General features: G+C 49.8%; 1 protein-coding gene across 1 annotated transcript in view; it reads right to left on the bottom strand.

Moving 5' to 3' along the window:
• PLEKHN1 (pleckstrin homology domain containing N1) overlaps positions 1–20,332 on the bottom strand; it is a 30,424-nt gene that overhangs the window by 801 nt on the left and 9,291 nt on the right. Inside the window, exons 6-15 of the mRNA XM_029578944.1 lie at positions 18,771–18,895; positions 17,328–17,465; positions 16,967–17,047; positions 15,502–15,574; positions 8,590–8,744; positions 6,319–6,513; positions 5,758–5,988; positions 4,670–4,822; positions 2,907–3,098; positions 2,016–2,061 (exon numbers count right to left, since the gene is read on the bottom strand). Coding sequence (XP_029434804.1) covers positions 2,016–2,061; positions 2,907–3,098; positions 4,670–4,822; positions 5,758–5,988; positions 6,319–6,513; positions 8,590–8,744; positions 15,502–15,574; positions 16,967–17,047; positions 17,328–17,465; positions 18,771–18,895 — 1,389 coding nt within the window. The remainder of the gene's footprint in view (positions 1–2,015; positions 2,062–2,906; positions 3,099–4,669; positions 4,823–5,757; positions 5,989–6,318; positions 6,514–8,589; positions 8,745–15,501; positions 15,575–16,966; positions 17,048–17,327; positions 17,466–18,770; positions 18,896–20,332) is intronic.

Raw genomic sequence — 20,332 nt, forward strand, 5'->3', positions numbered from 1 at the left:
CATCACCTGTTACCAAACTCTAAACTATAACTGGATCGAGTTCTGCCAGTGTGAGAGAGAGAGGAGGAAGGCAGAGGTCTGGGATGACACTTCCTGGCTCTTTAGTTAAGGGAAGCAGGGGCCAATCAGAGAGCTACATGGGTGCTACTATGCTTTGATTGGTCTCCATTTCTGTTCACATTGTAGGTGAAGAAAGCAGCTCTTGGTGACCATTGTATAGGTCTTTGTGCTGCTTGGTGACCTAACTGTGCACCCGTGCACTTGCATACGCAATGCTATGGCCTATAGGAAATGGTAACATGCCTGTGTCTTGTCACTGGCCTTCCAAATAGGGTGACCAGGAAACATATAAACTTGCCAGACTGGGTCAGACTGAGGGTCCAACAAGCCCAGCATCCTGTTTCCAACAGTGGCCAATCCAGGCCATAAGAACCTGGCAAGTACCCAAAAACTAAGTAGATCCCATGTTACTGATGCAATTAATAGCAGTGGCTATTCCCTAAGTCAACAATTAATAGCAGGTAATGGACTTCTCCAAGAACTTATCCAAATCTTTTTTAACCTAGATACACTAACTGCACTAACCACATCCTCTGGCAACAAATTCCAGAGCTTTATTGTGCGTTGAGTGAGAGAATTTTCTCCGATTAGTCTTAAATGTGCTACTTGCTAACTTCATGGAGTGTCCCCTAGTCTTTCTATTATCCAAAAGAGTAAATAACCGAGTCACATCTACCCGTTCTAGACCTCTCATGATTTTAAACACCTCTATCATATCCCCCCTCAGCCGTCTCGTCTCCAAGCTGAACAGCCCTAACCTCTTCAGCCTTTCCTCATAGGGGAGCTGTTCCATCCCCTTTATCATTTTGGTTGCCCTTCTCTGTACCTTCTCCATCGCAATTATATCTTTCTTGAGATGCGGTGTCCAGAATTGTACACAGTATTCAAGGTGCGGTCTCACCATGGAGCGATACAGAGGCATTATGACATTTTCCGTTCTATTAACCATTCCCTTCCTAATAATTCCTAACATTCTGTTTACTTTTTTGACTGCTGCAGCACACTGAACCGACGATTTCAATGTATTATCAACTATGACACAAATCTTTTTCCTGGGTGGTAGCTCCTAATATGGAACCTAACATTGTGTAACTACAGCAAGGGTTATTTTTCCCTATATGCATCACCTTGCACTTGTCCACATTAAATTTCATTGGGACGCCCCATCTTCCAGTCTCACAAGGTCCTCTGGGACTGGCTCAGGTTCTCCCCATGGACTGGATGCTTTTCCACCCATTGCAAGCATGGAAACTGCAAGTCCCAGCATGCAGTGGATGAAACGAGCCTCTCCCCATATAATTTTATTATCCTGTGTGGCCCAGAAAATCTCTGCATACTTGCATTTTTGTATTTAGTGAGAAATCTGTCCCAAATGTGCAGTGGCACTGCTTATAGCAAACAGTGTCTGCATGCAGAGCGTGTTTGCAGTGCTTTCCACATGCAGTGGGTTATGCAGTGCTTAATCACTCAAGGACACGCCTGCTGCACCAAGGTTGACATGTCAGACATGGCCTGTCCTTCACACCCCGCCGAGTCGTGGCGGGAGCAGCTGTGCGAAGGCTCAGCTCAGAAGGTCCTGTGGCACATGCAGGGGTCACCAGAAATGCGACTGCATTCTGCAGGCTCAGCGCAAAACTGAGAGGAAGGGGAAGCTCCGCGCTGGCTGGAAACAGCTCCATACCTAGGATTCTCGTGCAGAAAACAAAACTTGTTTTTCCCTCAAGGCCAGGATTAGCAGACTTTACCTCTGCCCCCCTCCTCCCCGGCCACTCTCGCACTCTGGAAGTCTCAATGTGACTGCAAAGGGCTCTCAGACTGAGAGACGTCTTCCAAAATCTGGAGATCACTGCCCTTTTACAGGGTTTATTGAGACTTTCTGACCTCCCGCCCTTCTTTTTTCAATGTCTCATTAGATCTTCCTCCCTATCCCATTGCTTCCAGTCCCAGACCCTCACCTGGCAGGTTCTGAAGTCCTGGACTATCCCCTCTTAAACAGGACACCTGGAAGGCAAGAAAAGTTCCACTACTTACAACTCTTTAAAAGACGTGTGCGCATGCAGTAACACACACACCTACACACACACCTATCCAGACATGAATACACACACACACACCTACACACACACATACACACTCACACATACCCACACACACACACACCTATACACACCTACACACACACCTATCCAGACATGAACACACACACACCTACACACACACCTATCCAGACATCTACACACACACACACACACGTACACACACACCTATCCAGACATGAACACACACACACACACCTACACACACACCTATACACACATACACACACCTATCCAGACATGAACACACACACATACACACACCTACACACATACACACACACACACACAGAGCTATCCAGACATGAACACACACACACCTACACACACACACAGCTATCCAGACATGAACACACACACCTACACACACCTACACACACAGACACACATACACCTACACACACAGACACACACACACACAGAGCTATCCAGACATGAACACACACACACCTACACACACTCACACACACACTCACACACACACAGAGCTATCCAGACATGAACACACACACACACCTACACACACACACACAAACACACACTCACACACACACACACTCACACACACCTACACACACACCTACACACACATACACACACACATACACCTACACACACACATACACACACACCTATCCAGGCGTGAGCACACACACACCTTATCTAGGCATGAGCACACATACACACCTGTGTCCACTCGTATTCACATACGTTTTGTAGACATGCTGCACTCTGACCTCCTGTACGTACATTTTTCTGATAGAAGTCCTTGTCAGGTGGGCCAGGCTGGAACTGTGCAGAAGGGTTTGGCTCGTGGTACCGCTGGGTTGCAGCTCCCTCAGTCTGCTGATTGCTGCTGAGCAGTGGGTGGGAGACAGGGTTGGCAGAAAAAGCCAGGCTTGTTGATGGTTCCAGTCTCAGCTGGCACTGGTTCCTCAATATCTAAGAGAAAGAACAACTAGGTGAGTAGGACCAACAGAAAAGTGACTTGCCTCTTCCTTCTCTGGTTTCCCATCTCCTGCCCACACCAGCGATCTCACAGGATCCTTAGTGGTGGTGCAGGTATGTGGACAAGATGCACCGGCTCTCTTTTCTTAGGAACCAACATTTTTTTGCCAGTTGTGCTCCATTCAGAGTTCTTTCATTTTCCTTAACCCAGGAAACATATTTTGATTTGAAATATAAAAAAATCCCATCTCATACTCTTACTTTCCTCATGGACCATTCCTGGTCTCATAGCACCTTGTTTCACAGAGACAGGCTACGGGCTTTGAGGATGCTGCGTCTGCACCAGGGGCTCCTGCTTACTGGTAACACTGGGAACCCATCAGTCTCAAGGTATCACAAAACCATTAATTAGGGGATCCAATGCCTGTGCCATTTTATTTTGCAGCAGCTGCACAGGATGATAAAGGTGACACAGAAAAGCACAATGCAACCCTGGAATTAGGAGAGCACATCCCTGATGGGTCAGAAGAGACGGGATTTGGACCCAGTACAGTGAGTGTTTCTAGTACCATGTTTCCCAATTAGTATAGCACAGAAAGGTCACCGCTGCCTGGGTACCTGCAATCTACTCTTAGCAGCTCGCAGCAACAAGAGTCACCAATGGGGACTGAAACGTGTAGGAGCTGCTTCGTGAGAGCCTCTTCTGGGCTGACGCAGGAGCCCTGGCGGGCACCCATTGACGGCTGGCACCCGCTATGCACACAGCAGCAGCTCCTCTTCCTCCTCCTTCAGTCTGTCCACCCTCTGTCCTCTCCCCCAGGCTGAGAGAGATGGATGTGGGGAGACTCGTCGTGATGGCTTATGTCTCTCTCCTCCCCCTCTTCCTTTCTTGACCGGAGGGGCTTGCACTGCTTCCCTACCTCTTCTTTTGCCATCCGAGTCCTCTCCTTGCCTGCACTGCCTGCTCAGTGGAGGATGGCGCGCCAGACATTTTCAGAAACATGGAAACGCGATGGCAGAAAAAGAGCGTATGGACCACCTGATCTGCCTGGGGCTTGAACCATTGCTCTAGCAGCAGACGGGTTGGGTCCACGTTGTTCTGTATATATATGTATATATATATGTATATATGTATATATATATAGGGAGAAGGGGGGAGGCAGAGTGGAGGAAGAGGAAACTGATGCACCCCCCAGCACCACAAATCAGCTGATGAGAGGACACTCCCAAGTGCAAGCTCTTTCCATCCATTTGCAATGAACCGTTGAGAAGCTGGAGTCAAGGGTTAATAGTATGGTCCCCAGCGGTCTGATGACCCGGGCTGACTGTGCTCTCACTCGGATCAGCTGTGGGGAGAAGATCTCACGGAGCCTTATCCTGACCCTCTGCTGCTCCTTTCGGCTCGGCCCATGGCCAGGCGCGCTGACGTCAGCTGCTGCTTTAGAGGTTCGGGAGCAGCCAGGCGCGGCGGGGGCTTGGACTTGTAGTCTGTAGTATGGACGGGTTGCTTATTATTCATTGCTGTTGAGGCAGGCGGAAGACCAACGGGTGAGCTGAGGTCATACCTCTTGCAGAAAGCTGGCTGCAGCAGGGTCAGGTGCTGTGGGAGTGTAAGGGTCAGCATAGAGTGGGGATTTGGGTGCAGCCATCACAGGGACTTTTTCTGAGGTGACCAAGCCAGCAGAATGACGACTTTCTGCCAGGCTCCATCTGTTTAACTGCAAAAGAAATAAAGCAAGCTTAGGAACGGTTTTATCCTCTGGGTGAGTGATCCTGACACCTGATCTAACTCTCTGTGTCCCTTCCAGCCAGTAATGTCAATACCTCAGACTGGTATGCAGCTCTCAGCTCAGAGTTACTGACCGACACAGACCCTACCCACCCCCTCCACAACCCTCAGACCCTGCCCCCCTACAATCCTCAGACCCTGCCCACCCCCTCCACAACCCTCAGACCCTGCCCACCCCCTCCATAACCCTCAGACCCTGCCCCCCTACAATCCTCAGACCCTGCCCACCCCCTCCACCACCCTCAGACCCTGCCCCCCTACAATCCTCAGACCCTGCCCACCCCCTCCACCACCCTCAGACCCTGCCCCCCTACAATCCTCAGACCCTGCCCACCCCCTCCATAACCCTCAGACCCTGCCCCCCTACAATCCTCAGACCCTGCCCACCCCTCCACAACCCTCAGACCCTGCCCACCCCCTCCACCACCTTCAGACCCTGCCCACCCCCCTCCATAATGCTCAGAACCCGCCCACCCCCCCTCACTCTGGCCCCCCTACAATCCTCAGACCCTGCCCACCCCCTCCACCACCTTCAGACCCACCCACCCCCCTCACTCTGGCCCCCCTACAATCCTCAGACCCTGCCCACCCCCTCCACAACCCTCAGACCCTGCCCACCCCCCTCCACCCCCCCTCACTCTGGCCCCCTACAATCCTCAGACCCTGTCCACCCCCTCCATAACCCTCAGAGCAGAGACCCTGCCCACCCCTTCCACAACCCTCAGACCCTGCCCACCTCCCCCTACAACCCTCAGACCCTGCCCACCTCCCCCTACAATCCTCAGATTGCCCTGCTGGACGCAGGCTCTTCCCAAATGCCCACAGGAGCGGGAGTGCAGAGATAGCTGAGGAAATCTCACGTACATGGTGCAGCTCCTCCTGCTGTGGCTTTGTGGCAGGCTGATAGGGTTCATTGTAGAGAGGGGAAAGGAGACCCTCTCTGGGGTGTTCAGGGATTAAGCTGTAGGAATTCCTGTTGGGATCAGGGATGGTGTGCGATGGTGGCAGCTGAATTGTCAGACCGCACCTTCCTTTAGATCCTCTCTTGCTTCCTCCCCGCTTGAGGTCAGTGGACAAGCCGGGATCTGTAATACACTGAAGGAGAGAAAATTCTGGGAATATTACAGACCTGAGCCTCATGTGCTGCCGTGCCTGCCATTGCCGTTGTCGTGAAGTGCGCAGAGGCAGACGAGTGCTGGATAAACTGCATCCTGACACTTATAGTCATGCACAGAGGGAGGAAACCTGCTCAGGTTTTCAAGATACTCGTAATGAATATGCAGGAGACAGATTTGCATACAGTTGAAGCAGTCTATATGCAAATCTCTCTCAGGATGCCCAAACCCAAGGTACGTGAGCCCTGGAGATCAGGCAGGTCTCATCTGCAGATGTGAAAGCGAGGCTGGAATAATGCTGTCTGCTTACGTGGATGGGCTGAGTGTAGCCAGGGGACAGAGGATCCTCTGGCAGATGTTGGTCAGGTAGAAAGGCGAAGGACTGTCTGTTGGATAGAGAGCCAGGATTGTGGGTGTGGCGGCAGGAGCTGGGCATCTTCCCTGCTGATGTACAGGAACTGGCGCGGCCCTCAGAGCCCAAGGAGCTTCTCTCACTTCCTGGAAGCTACAGAGTAAACCAGAATTAGTGAGAGCTGCCTCCCATTCTCCAGCTCAGCCCAGATTTCAGGGATTACTTTAAGAATAGTGACTTATCACCAAGTGCCAGGGCCGCTGCAAGTTTTGGCATCCTAAGGCAAACGTTTGGGCATGCACCCCTTCCCAGTGTACCTACTGCGGCAGCGGCTCTGGCACAGCACCCCTCTAAGCTTCATGCTGCTGGGGCCTCCTAATTTGCCTAATGGAAGCACTGGCTCTGCCAGGGGCAGGGAGGATGGGGATGTAAGGCAGTGACACAGGTCTGGCTCTGATGTTTTACTTTAACACAGTGATGCCAGCCAGTGGTGAGCAAGGTTGGAAGACCATAAACCTGCCGAACTTTAAATTCCAATCAGTGATATCACAGCAACGGGGACATTTTCGTTTTCAGCTGTCTGTGCTGTATTCATGCTTTATGTGTATCAGTGTGATGCCTGCACGGGGCTCTGATGAAGATCTGCTCTTCATCTGTCTGTGCTGTATTCATGCTTTACGTGTATCAGTGTGATGCCTGCACGGGGCTCTGATGAAGATCTGCTCTTCAGCTGTCTGTGCTGTATTCATGCTTTATGTGTACCAGTGTGACCCTGCATGGGGCTCTGATGAAGATCTGCTCTTCATCTGTCTATGCTGTATTCATGCTTTACGTGTATCAGTGTGACCCTGCATGGGGCTCTGATGAAGATCTGTTCTTCAGCTCTCTGAGCTGTATTCATGCTTTATGTGTATCAGTGTGATGCCTGCATGGGGCTCTGATGAAGATCTGCTCTTCAGCTCTCTGTGCTGTATTCATGCTTTATGTGTATCAGTGTGATGCCTGCATGGGGCTCTGATGAAGATCTGCTCTTCAGCTCTCTGTGCTGTATTCATGCTTTATGTGCATCAGTGTGACCCCTGCATGGGCTCTGATGAAGATCTGCTCTTCAGCTCTCTGTGCTGTATTCATGCTTTATGTGCATCAGTGTGACCCCTGCATGGGGCTCTGAGGCGGATCAGCACAGCAGCATCTGATTTAATAATGGTAACAATACAGAGAGCCTATAGGATCTCCAGTAAAGATGATTGTTGCATTTGTTAGGGGGGAAGAGAAGCTGAGATGGTGAGCTCTCAGACTATGGAAACTCCTGCCTGCATCCTAGGCTGTGGACGTTTGAGTTATCTCGTGTAGTGGCAGCTGTCACCGCGCTTTCCCCCGATTGTTTGTTTTTATCTTAGGGAGGGACTCATGGGTCTGTAGGGTTGAGACCTGGATTTAGAAAACTAGAACGGGTGCCTTTTTGTAACCTTAAGATGTCCCTCGGGGCCCTTTTCTTTTTTTTCCTCCACCCTTCATTCCCCCTTTTTCTAAGGTTTTCTTTTGACAGCCTGCCTGAGGGGCAGGGGCCCGGTGTAGCTCAGAGAAGAGCCACGGGGAGCACGGGTGGAAGTCCTGTGCAGGAAATAACTGGGGTCATTCCTGGGGGAAAGAAGGAGGAGAAGATGCTCTGCGGCTCCACGTCCACAGCATGAAGATGTGAGGAGAGGGGAATGACTGCTGGGAAAGATCTGGGAGGAAGGTCCGCCCTGGATCAGGAAGAGAATTCATTCACTGGAAGCTGAGAGTCACAAACTTATTACAGGGTCTGAAGAACAGGAGCTTCTAACCAAATACGCGGATCAACTTTCCACCATTAATCAGTAAAACTTACATTGAAAACCACTAAATGTTTTCAGCGTGCTTATTACTGCTGTTTACAACACAGTGATTATTACCCAATGCTCAGGAGCTAGGAAGTGGTCTCCCCCCTCCCTCCAGGGAATTCAGGACTTTCAGAGACTAACATCATCAGGAGAGGACTTTAGCAGCTTAACACCAGCCCGGGGGTAGCAACAATAACAAAATATAACATCAGAATTCAGAAAGGCAATCTTAGTGACTTCATTTTTCCCTATCTAACTAAGTTGTCAGACAGTGGCAGGGCAGGAATTAATCTTCCAAGCCAGGCGTCCATCAGAGATGAACAAGAGCCTCGGTCCCCACATGGGGGAAGCTTGCAGCACTTACCTGCCCATTGTGTGCCAGCCTAGAGCCGGGGAAACTTCCCGATCCACTCAGGGAGGAGTCGCGGTTCTGTAACTTGGATGTTCGCAAGCATTCTAACCACTCCTGGTAGTCCTCCTGGCTGGAGCAAGTGACCCGGATTGTGTTTATCAGTGTGCCTGTGGACATTAGACATACATCCTGAGAAAATGTCAGGCACACCATCCCTGTCTCATCATCAGTGTGCCTGTGGACATTAGACATACATCCTGAGACAATGTCACACACACCATCCCTGTCTCATCATCAGTGTGCCTGTGGACATTAGACATACATCCTGAGAAAATGTCAGGCACACCATCCCTGTCTCATCATCAGTGTGCCTGTGGACATTAGACATACATCCTGAGAAAATGTCAGGCACACCATCCCTGTCTCATCATCAGTGTGCCTGTGGACGTTAGACATACATCCTGAGAAAATGTCAGGCACACCATCCCTGTCTCATCATCAGTGTGCCTGTGGACGTTAGACATACATCCTGAGAAAATGTCAGGCACACCATCCCTGTCTCATCATCAGTGTGCCTGTGGACATTAGACATACATCCTGAGACAATGTCACACACACCATCCCTGTCTCATCATCAGTGTGCCTGTGGACGTTAGACATACATCCTGAGAAAATGTCAGGCACACCATCCCTGTCTCATCATCAGTGTGCCTGTGGACATTAGACATACATCCTGAGACAATGTCACACACACCATCCCTGTCTCATCATCAGTGTGCCTGTGGACGTTAGACATACATCCTGAGAAAATGTCAGGCACACCATCCCTGTCTCATCATCAGTGTGCCTGCGGACATTAGACATACATCCTGAGACAATGTCACGCACACCATCCCTGTCTCATCATCAGTGTGCCTGTGGACAATAGACATACATCCTGAGAAAATGTCACGCACACCATCCATGTCTCATCATCAGTGTGCCTGTGGACGTTAGACATACATCCTGAGAAAATGTCACGCACACCATCCCTGTCTCATCATCAGTGTGCCTGTGGACGTTAGACATACATCCTGAGAAAATGTCACGCACATCATAAGAACATAAGAAAATGCCATACTGGGTCAGACCAAGGGTCCATCAAGCCCAGCATCCTGTTTCCAACAGTGGCCAATCCAGGCCATAAGAACCTGGCAAGTACCCAAAAACTAAGTCTATTCCATGTAACCATTGCTAATGGCAGTGGCTATTCTCTAAGGGGTAGATTTTAAAAGAAGCGCGATCAGCCTACTTTTGCTTGCGCATCAGACTCAAGCAAAAGTACGCTGGATTTTAGTAGATACGCGCGGAGCCGCGCGTATCCACTAAAATCCTGGATCGGCGCGCGCAAGGCTATCGATTTTGTATAGCCTGCGCGCGCCGAGCCGCGCTGCCTCCCCCCGTTCCCTCCAAGGCCGCTCCGAAATCGGAGCGGCCTCGGAGGGAACTTTCCTTTGCCCTCCCCTCACCTTACCCTCCCTTCCCCTACCTAACCCACCCACCCGGCCCTGTCTACACCCCCCCCTTACCTTTGTCGGGGGATTTACGCCTCCCGGAGGGAGACGTAAATCCCCGCGCGCCAGCGGGCCTGCTGCGCGCCGGGCCGCGACCTGGGGGCGGGTACGGAGGGCGCGGCCACGCCCCCGGGCCATAGCCACGCCCCCGTACCCGCCCCCAAAACGCTGCCGACACGCCCCCGGAACGCCGCGACGACCGGGCCCGCCCCCCCGACACGCCCCCCCTCCGAGAACCCCGGGACTTACGCGAGTCCCGGGGCTCTGCGCGCGCCGGGAGGCCTATGTAAAATAGGCTTCCCGGCGCGCAGGGCCCTGCTCGCGTAAATCCGCCCGGTTTTGGGCGGATTTACGCGAGCAGGGCTCTGAAAATCCGCCCCTAAGTGAACTTAATAGCAGGTAATGGACTTCTCCTCCAAGAACTTATCCAATCCTTTTTTAAACACAGCTATACTAACTGCACGAACCACATTCTCTGGCAACAAATTCCAGAGTTTAATTGTGCGTTGAGTAAAAAAGAACTTTCTCCGATTAGTTTTAAATGTGCCCCATGCTAACTTCATGGAGTGTCCCCTAGTCTTTCTACTATCCGAAAGAGTAAATAACCGATTCACATCTACCCGTTCTAGACCTCTCATGATTTTAAACACCTCTATCATATCCCCCCTCAGTCGTCTCTTCTCCAAGCTGAAAAGTCCTAACCTCTTTAGTCTTTCCTCATAGGGGAGTTGTTCCATTCCCCTTATCATTTTGGTAGCCCTTCTCTGTACCTTCTCCATCGCAATTATATCTTTTTTGAGATGCAGCGACCAGAATTGTACACAGTATTCAAGGTGCGGTCTCACCATGGAGCGATACAGAGGCATTATGACATTTTCCGTTTTATTCACCATTCCTTTTCTAATAATTCCCAACATTCTGTTTGCTTTTTTGACTGCCGCAGCACACTGTACCGACGATTTCAATGTGTTATCCACTGTGACACCTAGATCTCTTTCTTGGGTTGTAGCACCTAATATGGAACCCAACATCGTGTAATTATAGCATGGGTTATTTTTCCCTATATGCATCACCTTGCACTTATCCACATTAAATTTCATCTGCCATTTGGATGCCCAATTTTCCAGTCTCACAAGGTCTTCCTGCAATTTATCACAATCTGCTTGTGATTTAACTACTCTGAACAATTTTGTGTCATCTGCAAATTTGATTATCTCACTCGTCGTATTTCTTTCCAGATCATTTATAAAAATATTGAACAGTAAGGGTCCCAATTCAGATCCCTGAGGCACTCCACTGTCCACTCCCTTCCACTGAGAAAATTGCCCATTTAATCCTACTCTCTGTTTCCTGTCTTTTAGCCAGTTTGCAATCCACGAAAGGACATCGCCACCTATCCCATGACTTTTTACTTTTCCTAGAAGCCTCTCATGAGGAACTTTGTCAAACGCCTTCTGAAAATCCAAGTATACTATATCTACCGGTTCACCTTTATCCACATGTTTATTAACTCCTTCAAAAAAGTGAAGCAGATTTGTGAGGCAAGACTTGCCTTGGGTAAAGCCATGCTGACTTTGTTCCATTAAACCATGTCTTTCTATATGTTCTGTGATTTTGATGTTTAGAACACTTTCCACTATTTTTCCTGGCACTGAAGTCAGGCTAACCGGTCTGTAGTTTCCCGGATCGCCCCTGGAGCCCTTTTTAAATATTGGGGTTACATTTGCTATCCTCCAGTCTTCAGGTACAATGGATGATTTTAATGATAAGTTACAAATTTTTACTAATAGGTCTGAAATTTCATTTTTTAGTTCCCTCAGAACTCTGGGGTGTATACCATCCGGTCCAGGTGATTTACTACTCTTCAGTTTGTCAATCAGGCCTACCACATCTTCTAGGTTCACCGTGATTTGATTCAGTCCATCTGAATCATTACCCATGAAAACCTTCTCCATTACGGGTACCTCCCCAACATCCTCTTCAGTAAACACCGAAGCAAAGAAATCATTTAATCTTTCCGCGATGGCCTTATCTTCTCTAAGTGCCCCTTTAACCCCTCGATCATCTAACGGTCCAACTGACTCCCTCACAGGCTTTCTGCTTCGGATAGATTTAGAAAAGTTTTTACTGTGAGTTTTTGCCTCTACAGCCAACTTCTTTTCAAATTCTCTCTTAGCCTGTCTTATCAATGTCTTACATTTAACTTGCCAATGTTTATGCTTTATCCTATTTTCTTCTGTTGGATCCTTCTTCCAATTTTTGAATGAAGATCTTTTGGCTAAAATAGCTTCTTTCACCTCCCCTTTTAACCATGCCGGTAATCGTTTTGCCTTCTTTCCACCTTTCTTAATGTGTGGAATACATCTGGACTGTGCTTCTAGAATGGTATTTTTTAACAATGACCACGCCTCTTGGACATTTTTTACTTTTGTAGCTGCTCCTTTCAGTTTTTTTCTAACAATTTTTCTCATTTTATCAAAGTTTCCCTTTTGAAAGTTTAGCACGAGAGCCTTGGATTTGCACACTGTTCCTTTTCCAGTCATTAAATCAAATTTGATCATATTATGATCACTATTGCCAAGCGGCCCCACCACCGTTACCTCTCTCACCAAATCCTGTGCTCCACTGAGAATTAGATCTAAAATTGCTCCCTCTCTCGTCGGTTCCTGAACCAATTGCTCCATAAAGCTATCATTTATTCCATCCAGGAACGTTATCTCTCTAGCGTGACCCGATGATACATTTACCCAGTCTATATTGGGGTAATTGAAGTCTCCCATTATTACCGCACTACCAATTTGGTTAGCTTCCCTAATTTCTCTTAGCATTTCACTGTCCATCTCACCATCTTGACCAGGTGGACGGTAGTATACCCCTATCACTGTAGTCTTCCCTGATACACAAGGGATTTCTACCCATAAAGATTCAATTTTGTATTTAGTCTCATGCAGGATGTTTATCCTGTTGGACTCTATGCCATCCCTGACATAAAGCGCCACACCTCCTCCCGACTGCTCCTCTCTGTCATTGCGATATAATTTGTACCCCGGTATAGCACTGTCCCATTGGTTATCCTCTTTCCACCATGTCTCTGAGATGCCAATTAAGTCTATGTCCTCATTCACTGCTATACATTCTAATTCTCCCATCTTACTTCTTAGACTTCTGGCATTAACATATAAACATCTCAAAGTTTGGTTTTTGTTTGTATTTTCATTCTGCTTTTTAATTAATAGGGATAAATTGGAATTTTTTAGCTCAGGTGAGTTTTTAGTTACAGGCACTTGGACTAGTTTTCTAATTATTGGAACCTCACTGTCGGGATGCCCTAATTCTAATGCATCATTAGTATCCTTTAAAGATACATCTCTCCGAACCATGCGCTGCTGAGCGACTGTCGGCTTTCCCCTTTGTTCTAGTTTAAAAGCTACTCTATCTCCTTTTTAAAGGTTAGCACCAGCAGTCTGGTTCCACCCTGGTTAAGGTGGAACCCATCCCTTCGGAAGAGACTCCCCCTTCCCCAAAAGGTTCCCCAGTTCCTAACAAAACTGAATCCCTCTTCTTTGCACCATCGTCTCATCCACGCATTGAGACTCTGGAGCTCTGCCTGCCTCTGGTGACCTGCGCATGGAACAGGGAGCATTTCAGAGAATGCTACCCTGGAGGTTCTGGATTTAAGCTTTCTACCTAAGAGCCTAAATTTGGCTTCCAGAACCTCCCTCCCACATTTTCCTATGTCGTTGGTGCCCATCATCCCTGTCTCATCCTCTAAAGACCAGAACGGGAAAAAGTCCCTTATTGGATGGGATGTCCTTCCTTGTTAGTAGAGGCTGCCTTTGGCTGAATTATAGGGAACGTAACAGGAGAATAGGTGTCTGACTGAGAGCAGAGCTGTACAAATCTCTTACGAACCAGGTACAGGCAACACAACAGAGTACACTCGGTGTCCATGGTCAGCATTAAGGGGCAACTTCCAAAGATTAGGCAAGCACAAACTGAGTCAGCCACTTGTGGATAAGTGGATTTTATATTTGTACTTTCATAACATGTCCTAGCTTTGGCTGCATGAAAAAAGGCAGGGTTGAAATTATGCAGGTACATTTCAACTTTAAAAATGTCCCTGCATAGAACGAGTCTGCTCTGGAATTTGTTGCCAGAGGATGTGGTTAGTGCAGTTAGTGTAGCTGTGTTTAAAAAAGGATTGGATAAGTTCTTGGAGGAGAAGTCCATTACCTGCTATTAAGTTCACTTAGAGAATAGCCACTGCCATTAGCAATGGTTACATGGAATAGACTTAGTTTTTGGGTAATTGCCAGGTACTTGTGGCTTGGATTGACCTCTGTTGGAAACAGGATGCTGGGCTTGATGGACCCTTGGTCTGACCCAGTATGGCATTTTCTTATGTTCTCATATATTTACATAACCTCGTCCCCAAAAAGGAATCAAGTCAGCTAACAATAGCAAAAGAGAATGCAGAGCAATTATAATGCAGAGAAAGCCAATTGCAGTCCCGCACTCCTCACAACCCTGCTCACCCCTGTGCATTACCCGGGGAGGTAGGGCCGTGCGCCTCTTTTTCAGTTCTTTTCCGCAGCTTGTTTTACTTAAAGTCTGTAGCTAGACAAAAACTGTTTTTCCCACCGACCACCCCCACGTTTTCAAACCGAAGCTCTGCCGGGAAGTCTTCCTTTGGGAATTTACTAGAAAGCAGGCCGCCCGGTTTAAAATGACTCCCTGAGCCACACAGCCAGACATTATTTCCAGCCGCTGTGCCCCTGTACATGTCCAGAGTTAGGCGCCCTCCCCCAGCCCAGGGGTCCAGTTCTTGGGTCTGCACTGGTCCAGCCTCCTGCTTCCTGTTGTAATTGCTCTCCTCCTGTGTGCAGGGTCGCTGTTTGCACAGCTGAGTCACCTGCCTGGCTGCTGAGTGAATGCAGTGAGAATGGCAGGAATGCTCTTATCAGACAATGAAACTTTATGGCTCTCTAAACCTTACTAGGGTTGAGGAAAGTCCCCATCTCTCCCGGTCTCCACAGAGACTTGCAGAAGGGTTGCTTTTCCCTGCCACGGGTACTCAGGTTTTCTCTCTGCTTCCCGTGGTGCAGAGTTTTACAAGCCGTGTTGGGCTTGGAGGAAGCTGAACGCTCTGCTTACATTGATCCGGGCTTTGCAGGCCTCCCAGGCTCTCGTCGGGTCTCAGAAACTCACATCCAGGCTCTTTTGCAGTAGACGGTTCCAGCTTTTTTGGGGGGGTTTCTATTTTTAGTGTTATTTGCTAGCATTAAAGATACTTCCAGCCAAAAACCAGTTCATCTTTATTCTTTCCTAAATCCACCTTCCTAAGCAGACCCATGCAGTGCTTCTTACATACCTTCCAGTAAAAACGATCTTTTCCACTTCTCCTTGTCCTCCGTGACGCGTATTGCGTTGAGTGGAAGCTCCCCCTGTTTAGAGAAAAAGCCACAGTTCAGCTCTTCACCTTGGGGGCAGCAGGAAGCACCGCACCTTTCTCTGCTTTATCTAAAACCTTCTGCTTTTTTTCATTCGTTAGTGCTTGCATCATTCCAGCTTCGAGACTGGGACCAAAAGAATGGTTGCCACGTGACCACCAACCTTTTCTCCCCAACAAAGCCATAAACCAGGGCCCACAACCCTGGGGAGCTATCATCACCCTCCAGGGACTGTGAGCCGCTGCCTCCAGGGCCTCCAGAACGCAAGCCAAGCCCGCTCTCTGCCTGCTGTTAGCCTCCCCCCTCTGGGTGTTTCCTGGCCTCTGTGCTGACTCAGCACCTGTTGTCTTATGTATTTAAGGACGCAGCAAGGAAGAAGCCACAGCCACCCTCACCAATTATACCCATAAACCATGGGCTGCCTGTGTTTATTTGTTTACCTTTTCTGCCAGCAGGAAATAAAGTCACCGAGCCCAAGCCAGGAGGCTGCTGTGCCTGGGCAAGTCAGCGCAGTATGACTCACCCCCCCTGGGTAGGGCTGGCACCCCACGAGTCCCTGTGCTGTCAGGGAGAAGCAGGAGAGCTGCTGCTTTTCACTGTCTGCCCCTCTCATCCCTGCTTCCCCCACCCACTGTCTCTCTCCTCTTCCGGTCGGCAGGCAAGTGTAAGGCTACACTCTCAGCTGCCACTGACCTCATTCCAAAATATGTCTCCTTACCTAACCTGCGGCACCGACCCGGCCGGGATTACATTACAGATGCAGATTCTGGGAGTTTTCTGTTCCCAATAACTGCAGTCACGTCTGGGGAGGAGGGGCTGGGCCTTGCCCTCTGAGAGAGCAGTTCCCTCTCCACATAGCAATCCCTTTCTGTGGCTTTGCTGCTCTCCCCCTCAGCCTGTGCTTCACTCTTCCCAGGCACAGGGTAGGTATAAATAGCTCTGCAGTTGCAGCTTTTCCACTCAGATGATGAAAAAGGCACTTGAAAACCAGTCTCCTGGTGTCCTCTCTCGTGCTATTGTAATGGACCCGATGCCTCAGGTCATGTGAGGCTGGTCTGCCTCGGGTTTGCAGAGAGCCGTCAGTGTACACAGCACCTGCTCAGGAAATGCTCCTTCTGATGGGATCGGAACGAATGCTGCATGCATGGGCAGTTCTATTTAAGATCGCCATTGCACGATCCAGGTTTGGGATTAAGGAGCCAGGCTGAGCATGGTGCAGCTGGCAGGGGCACTGATAGATGGAGCCCGCTTACCCTCTTTAGACTGAAAGTTGCACTTAGGAGCTGCACAGCCAATATTTCAGAGAGATACCGAGCCAAGTGCATGTGTGTCGGGTTCTCGTGTGCACATTACATGGAAAGCAAGCAGGGGATGTTGAACGTTTACCTTGAAGTACAGGCTATTCTGCTCTTCGGACAGGATGACCAGCGTGGAGGGGTACAGGATCAGCAGCCGCTCGTGTTGTTCCTGGGGGTAGAGGCAGATCAGGTCAGATAATGGAGTGGAGGGGGGGACTCACGTGGCAATCCGTGGAATGGGGTGAAAGACACGGAGCGTGATATGGTCAGTCCCGTGACCCTCTCCCCAGCAAGCACCACCCCACCTTTACTCGGGGCTCCCACCATGCTAACGATGCAGTACCACGATGAGTAGGCAGCGTGCCAGGCCCGAGGATCTCTTTATAGATGGTACGGGTGTAGCTGGAAGAGAGAGACCGGGCTTTGTGTCAGTGTACGACCATTCTCACCTGGAAGGGTAAATGCTGGAGTTTCACCTTGGAGACGCAGGTGACATCCCCCAGGGACTCTCGCTGGGTTCCTTCCCACTCTTGCACTGGCAGGTTCTGCACAGACCACCTCAGCTCTGCCTTCTCCCTGCTGCTGCTCTAATAAAAGGAGAAGCAAAGATCCCATAAGAGCCCAGCGAGCTCCCCTTCCCCGCTCCAGCTGCTGGGGCACCACAGGCAGAGCAGAAATGGGGGCTGCTCATGACTGCCGGGTCAGGTCCCGGGAAAGGTCTCAGGATTTTCTAGTGAGGTTAAAGGCATTTGCTCACCACTGAAGAACGGGGGAAGGAGGGGGCGCAGTACCCAGAAGTCAAGCAACAGTTTATGTTGCTTGACTTGTTTTATGTTCAAATATATATATTCTTACTTTTGTTAAATGTATAATGCTTATTTAATCCTGTTAAATGTATAACGCTCCGGCGTAAGTTCCTGTTCATTGTACACCGACGTGATATCTTTGATGAGCGGCGGTGTATAAAAAACTATAAATAAATAAATAAATAATAAATAAAAGGCCATTTGCAGGGCTGGTTTAAGCATTAGGCAGCAGCTGCACTCACAGCAGGAGAATAGGGAAGGACTGCCGAATAGTTTCTGAGTCTCTTTTTTGCAGAGTTTTGTGTTACTTCATAAAGTGAGCAATAATGGAAGAAATCTGCATCAGTGAAACGGAGGCGGCATCAGAACCTGACACTGTTTGTTTGTTTGTTTGTACGGTGAGTAATTAGGGGAACATCCTTAGCTCGGCCCAGGCAGCCTTTTCAGAGGTTACTCTTAGCCACTGTGGCACGGATCTCTCTTCGTTTATAAATGTACGCATTTCTTGATTTTTATCGTTCATCAGACACTGTCACATGGTTTCTGAAACAGATTTCATATTCTAAAGTCTGATGTGTTTTACAAGATCATGAATGATGAGTTTAATTATCAAAATCATGGCTGGAAGTTCACGAGGGTTGCCTAATACCATTGCAGCGGCCCTGTAATGCCAATAAAGCTGTGTGACTGTGAATGTGCAGAGGGTCCCCATTCTTGAAATAGCTGTAATCCATGTCCTCAGACCGCCCTAAGTAGTATCGCTGCTTCTGTAAGCAAGGCAGAGTAAGACATTTCCAGGAAGCAGAGCTGTGCTCGATCCTCTGCTCTGGCCCTGAACAGGATGGTTAATAGCACAGACGATGGGCCCTGGGGAGGAAGCTATAACGTTCAGGGATGTCAGCACTTAGTCTCCCTGCACCATGAGGGCAGTACACAGAGGGGAGCCCTGAAAGGAAAGCTGAGAAATGGATACATACAGGTCAAAGGCAGGGCTGAATGAGAGGTGAAAATACATCATTCCACATCATTATTAAAAGGTGGACAAGGCACACGGATATGAAATCTGGCAGACAAGGAGGCACCAACCTCCAGTGGCAGAGATGCAGCCACGTTTCCTCCATTCAGCTGGATTTGCTTTTCTAGGTGATAAAGCCACTTCTGCAGATCCTGCTGGGTTGGGCAGTACACAATCAAGGGATTCAGCAGAGGACCTGAAGAGAAGCAGAGAGAGAGAGAGAGCCTGAGCTTGGAGCACACAGGACCCCGGTCCGGTCCAAAGCATCAAAACCAAGAGCAAAGAATGAGAGGAGTGGGCCCAGGACAGGAAAGGCGTTACTAGCAGGCTGCACACAGGGCAGTGGAAGAGAGAGGTGTGGAGGTGATGTGGAGAGCCAGCTGGGCAGACCGGGTGGGTCAAGAGCACCTCAGGGGTTAGCAGCTCCTGTGCTGGCTGGAGAGACCGCAGGCAGGGCGCCACGCTCAGTATTCAGGCCTACTGTCAGCAGTGGCCACTTATTAAAACATGGATGTACCACGCCATTAGCACAACTATCAGAGCAGTTTACAATAAAAACATCTGTGGCACATTTGGTTTTTAGAATTTCTAATATATTTTCCTGTCAAACAAACAAACAAAAAACCCCCCACCCACAGCAGAGTTTTTCTGGTAGGTTGCGCAGTTCCCTCAGGGCATCACATCTACTGCTCGCATTGTGTTTGCAAAGCGGCTTCTGAATAAAACATGAGGCCTGGTCCCGTGTCCGACAGTGACTGACGGGGCTGAGAAGGGGCTGGGCTGTGCTGCTCTTGGCCCTGAACCTAATGCAGAAGAGGGATTGACGCTGTCTGAGGGGGAATTGTTGTCTTGTCCTGGAAAGTCAAACCATCTGAGTGTGAGGATGAATGAAGCGGGCCGGACCGATCCTCCTCATCCTTCCCCGGGGGGGGGGGGGGGCAGGGCTCCTGTATTGAGGAGGAAGAGGAGGGATGGGCCCATGGGAGGCCTGCAGTCCTGATCCATATCCTGACTGCTGGGTCATCAGAACACTTTCCTTGCTTTATTCACGTCAGATCTTTACCAGCAATCAAGAGGCTCCTTCCTTCCATCCCCCTCCCCCCCCCCCATGGAGCATGAGATGGCGGGGGCCCCTGCTCTGTGTGTGTGTATGGGGGGGGCCCCTGCTCTGTGTGTGTGTATGGGGGGGGGGCCCTGCTCCGTGTGTGTGTGTATGGGGGGGGGGGCCCTGCTCCGTGTGTGTGTATGGGGGGGCGGGGGCCCTGCTCCGTGTGTGTGTGTGTGTATGGGGGGGGCCCCTGCTCTGTGTGTGTGTATGGGAGGGGGGCGTGGGCCCCTGCTCTGTGTGTGTGTATGGGGGGGGGGCCCTGCTCCGTGTGTGTGTATGGGGGGGCGGGCCCTGCTCCGTGTGTGTGTGTGTGTATGGGGGGGGGCCCTGCTCTGTGTGTGTGTATGGGGGGGGCGTGGGCCCCTGCTCCGTGTGTGTGTATGGGGGGGGGCCCTGCTCTGTGTGTGTGTATGGGGGGGGGCCCCTGCTCCGTGTGTGTGTATGGGGGGGGGCCCTGCTCTGTGTGTGTGTATGGGGGGGGGCCCCTGCTCCGTGTGTGTGTATGGGGGGGGGCCCCTGCTCCGT

This window comes from Rhinatrema bivittatum, chromosome 15 (assembly GCF_901001135.1).
Source record: "Rhinatrema bivittatum chromosome 15, aRhiBiv1.1, whole genome shotgun sequence".
Lineage (NCBI taxonomy): Eukaryota > Metazoa > Chordata > Amphibia > Gymnophiona > Rhinatrematidae > Rhinatrema > Rhinatrema bivittatum.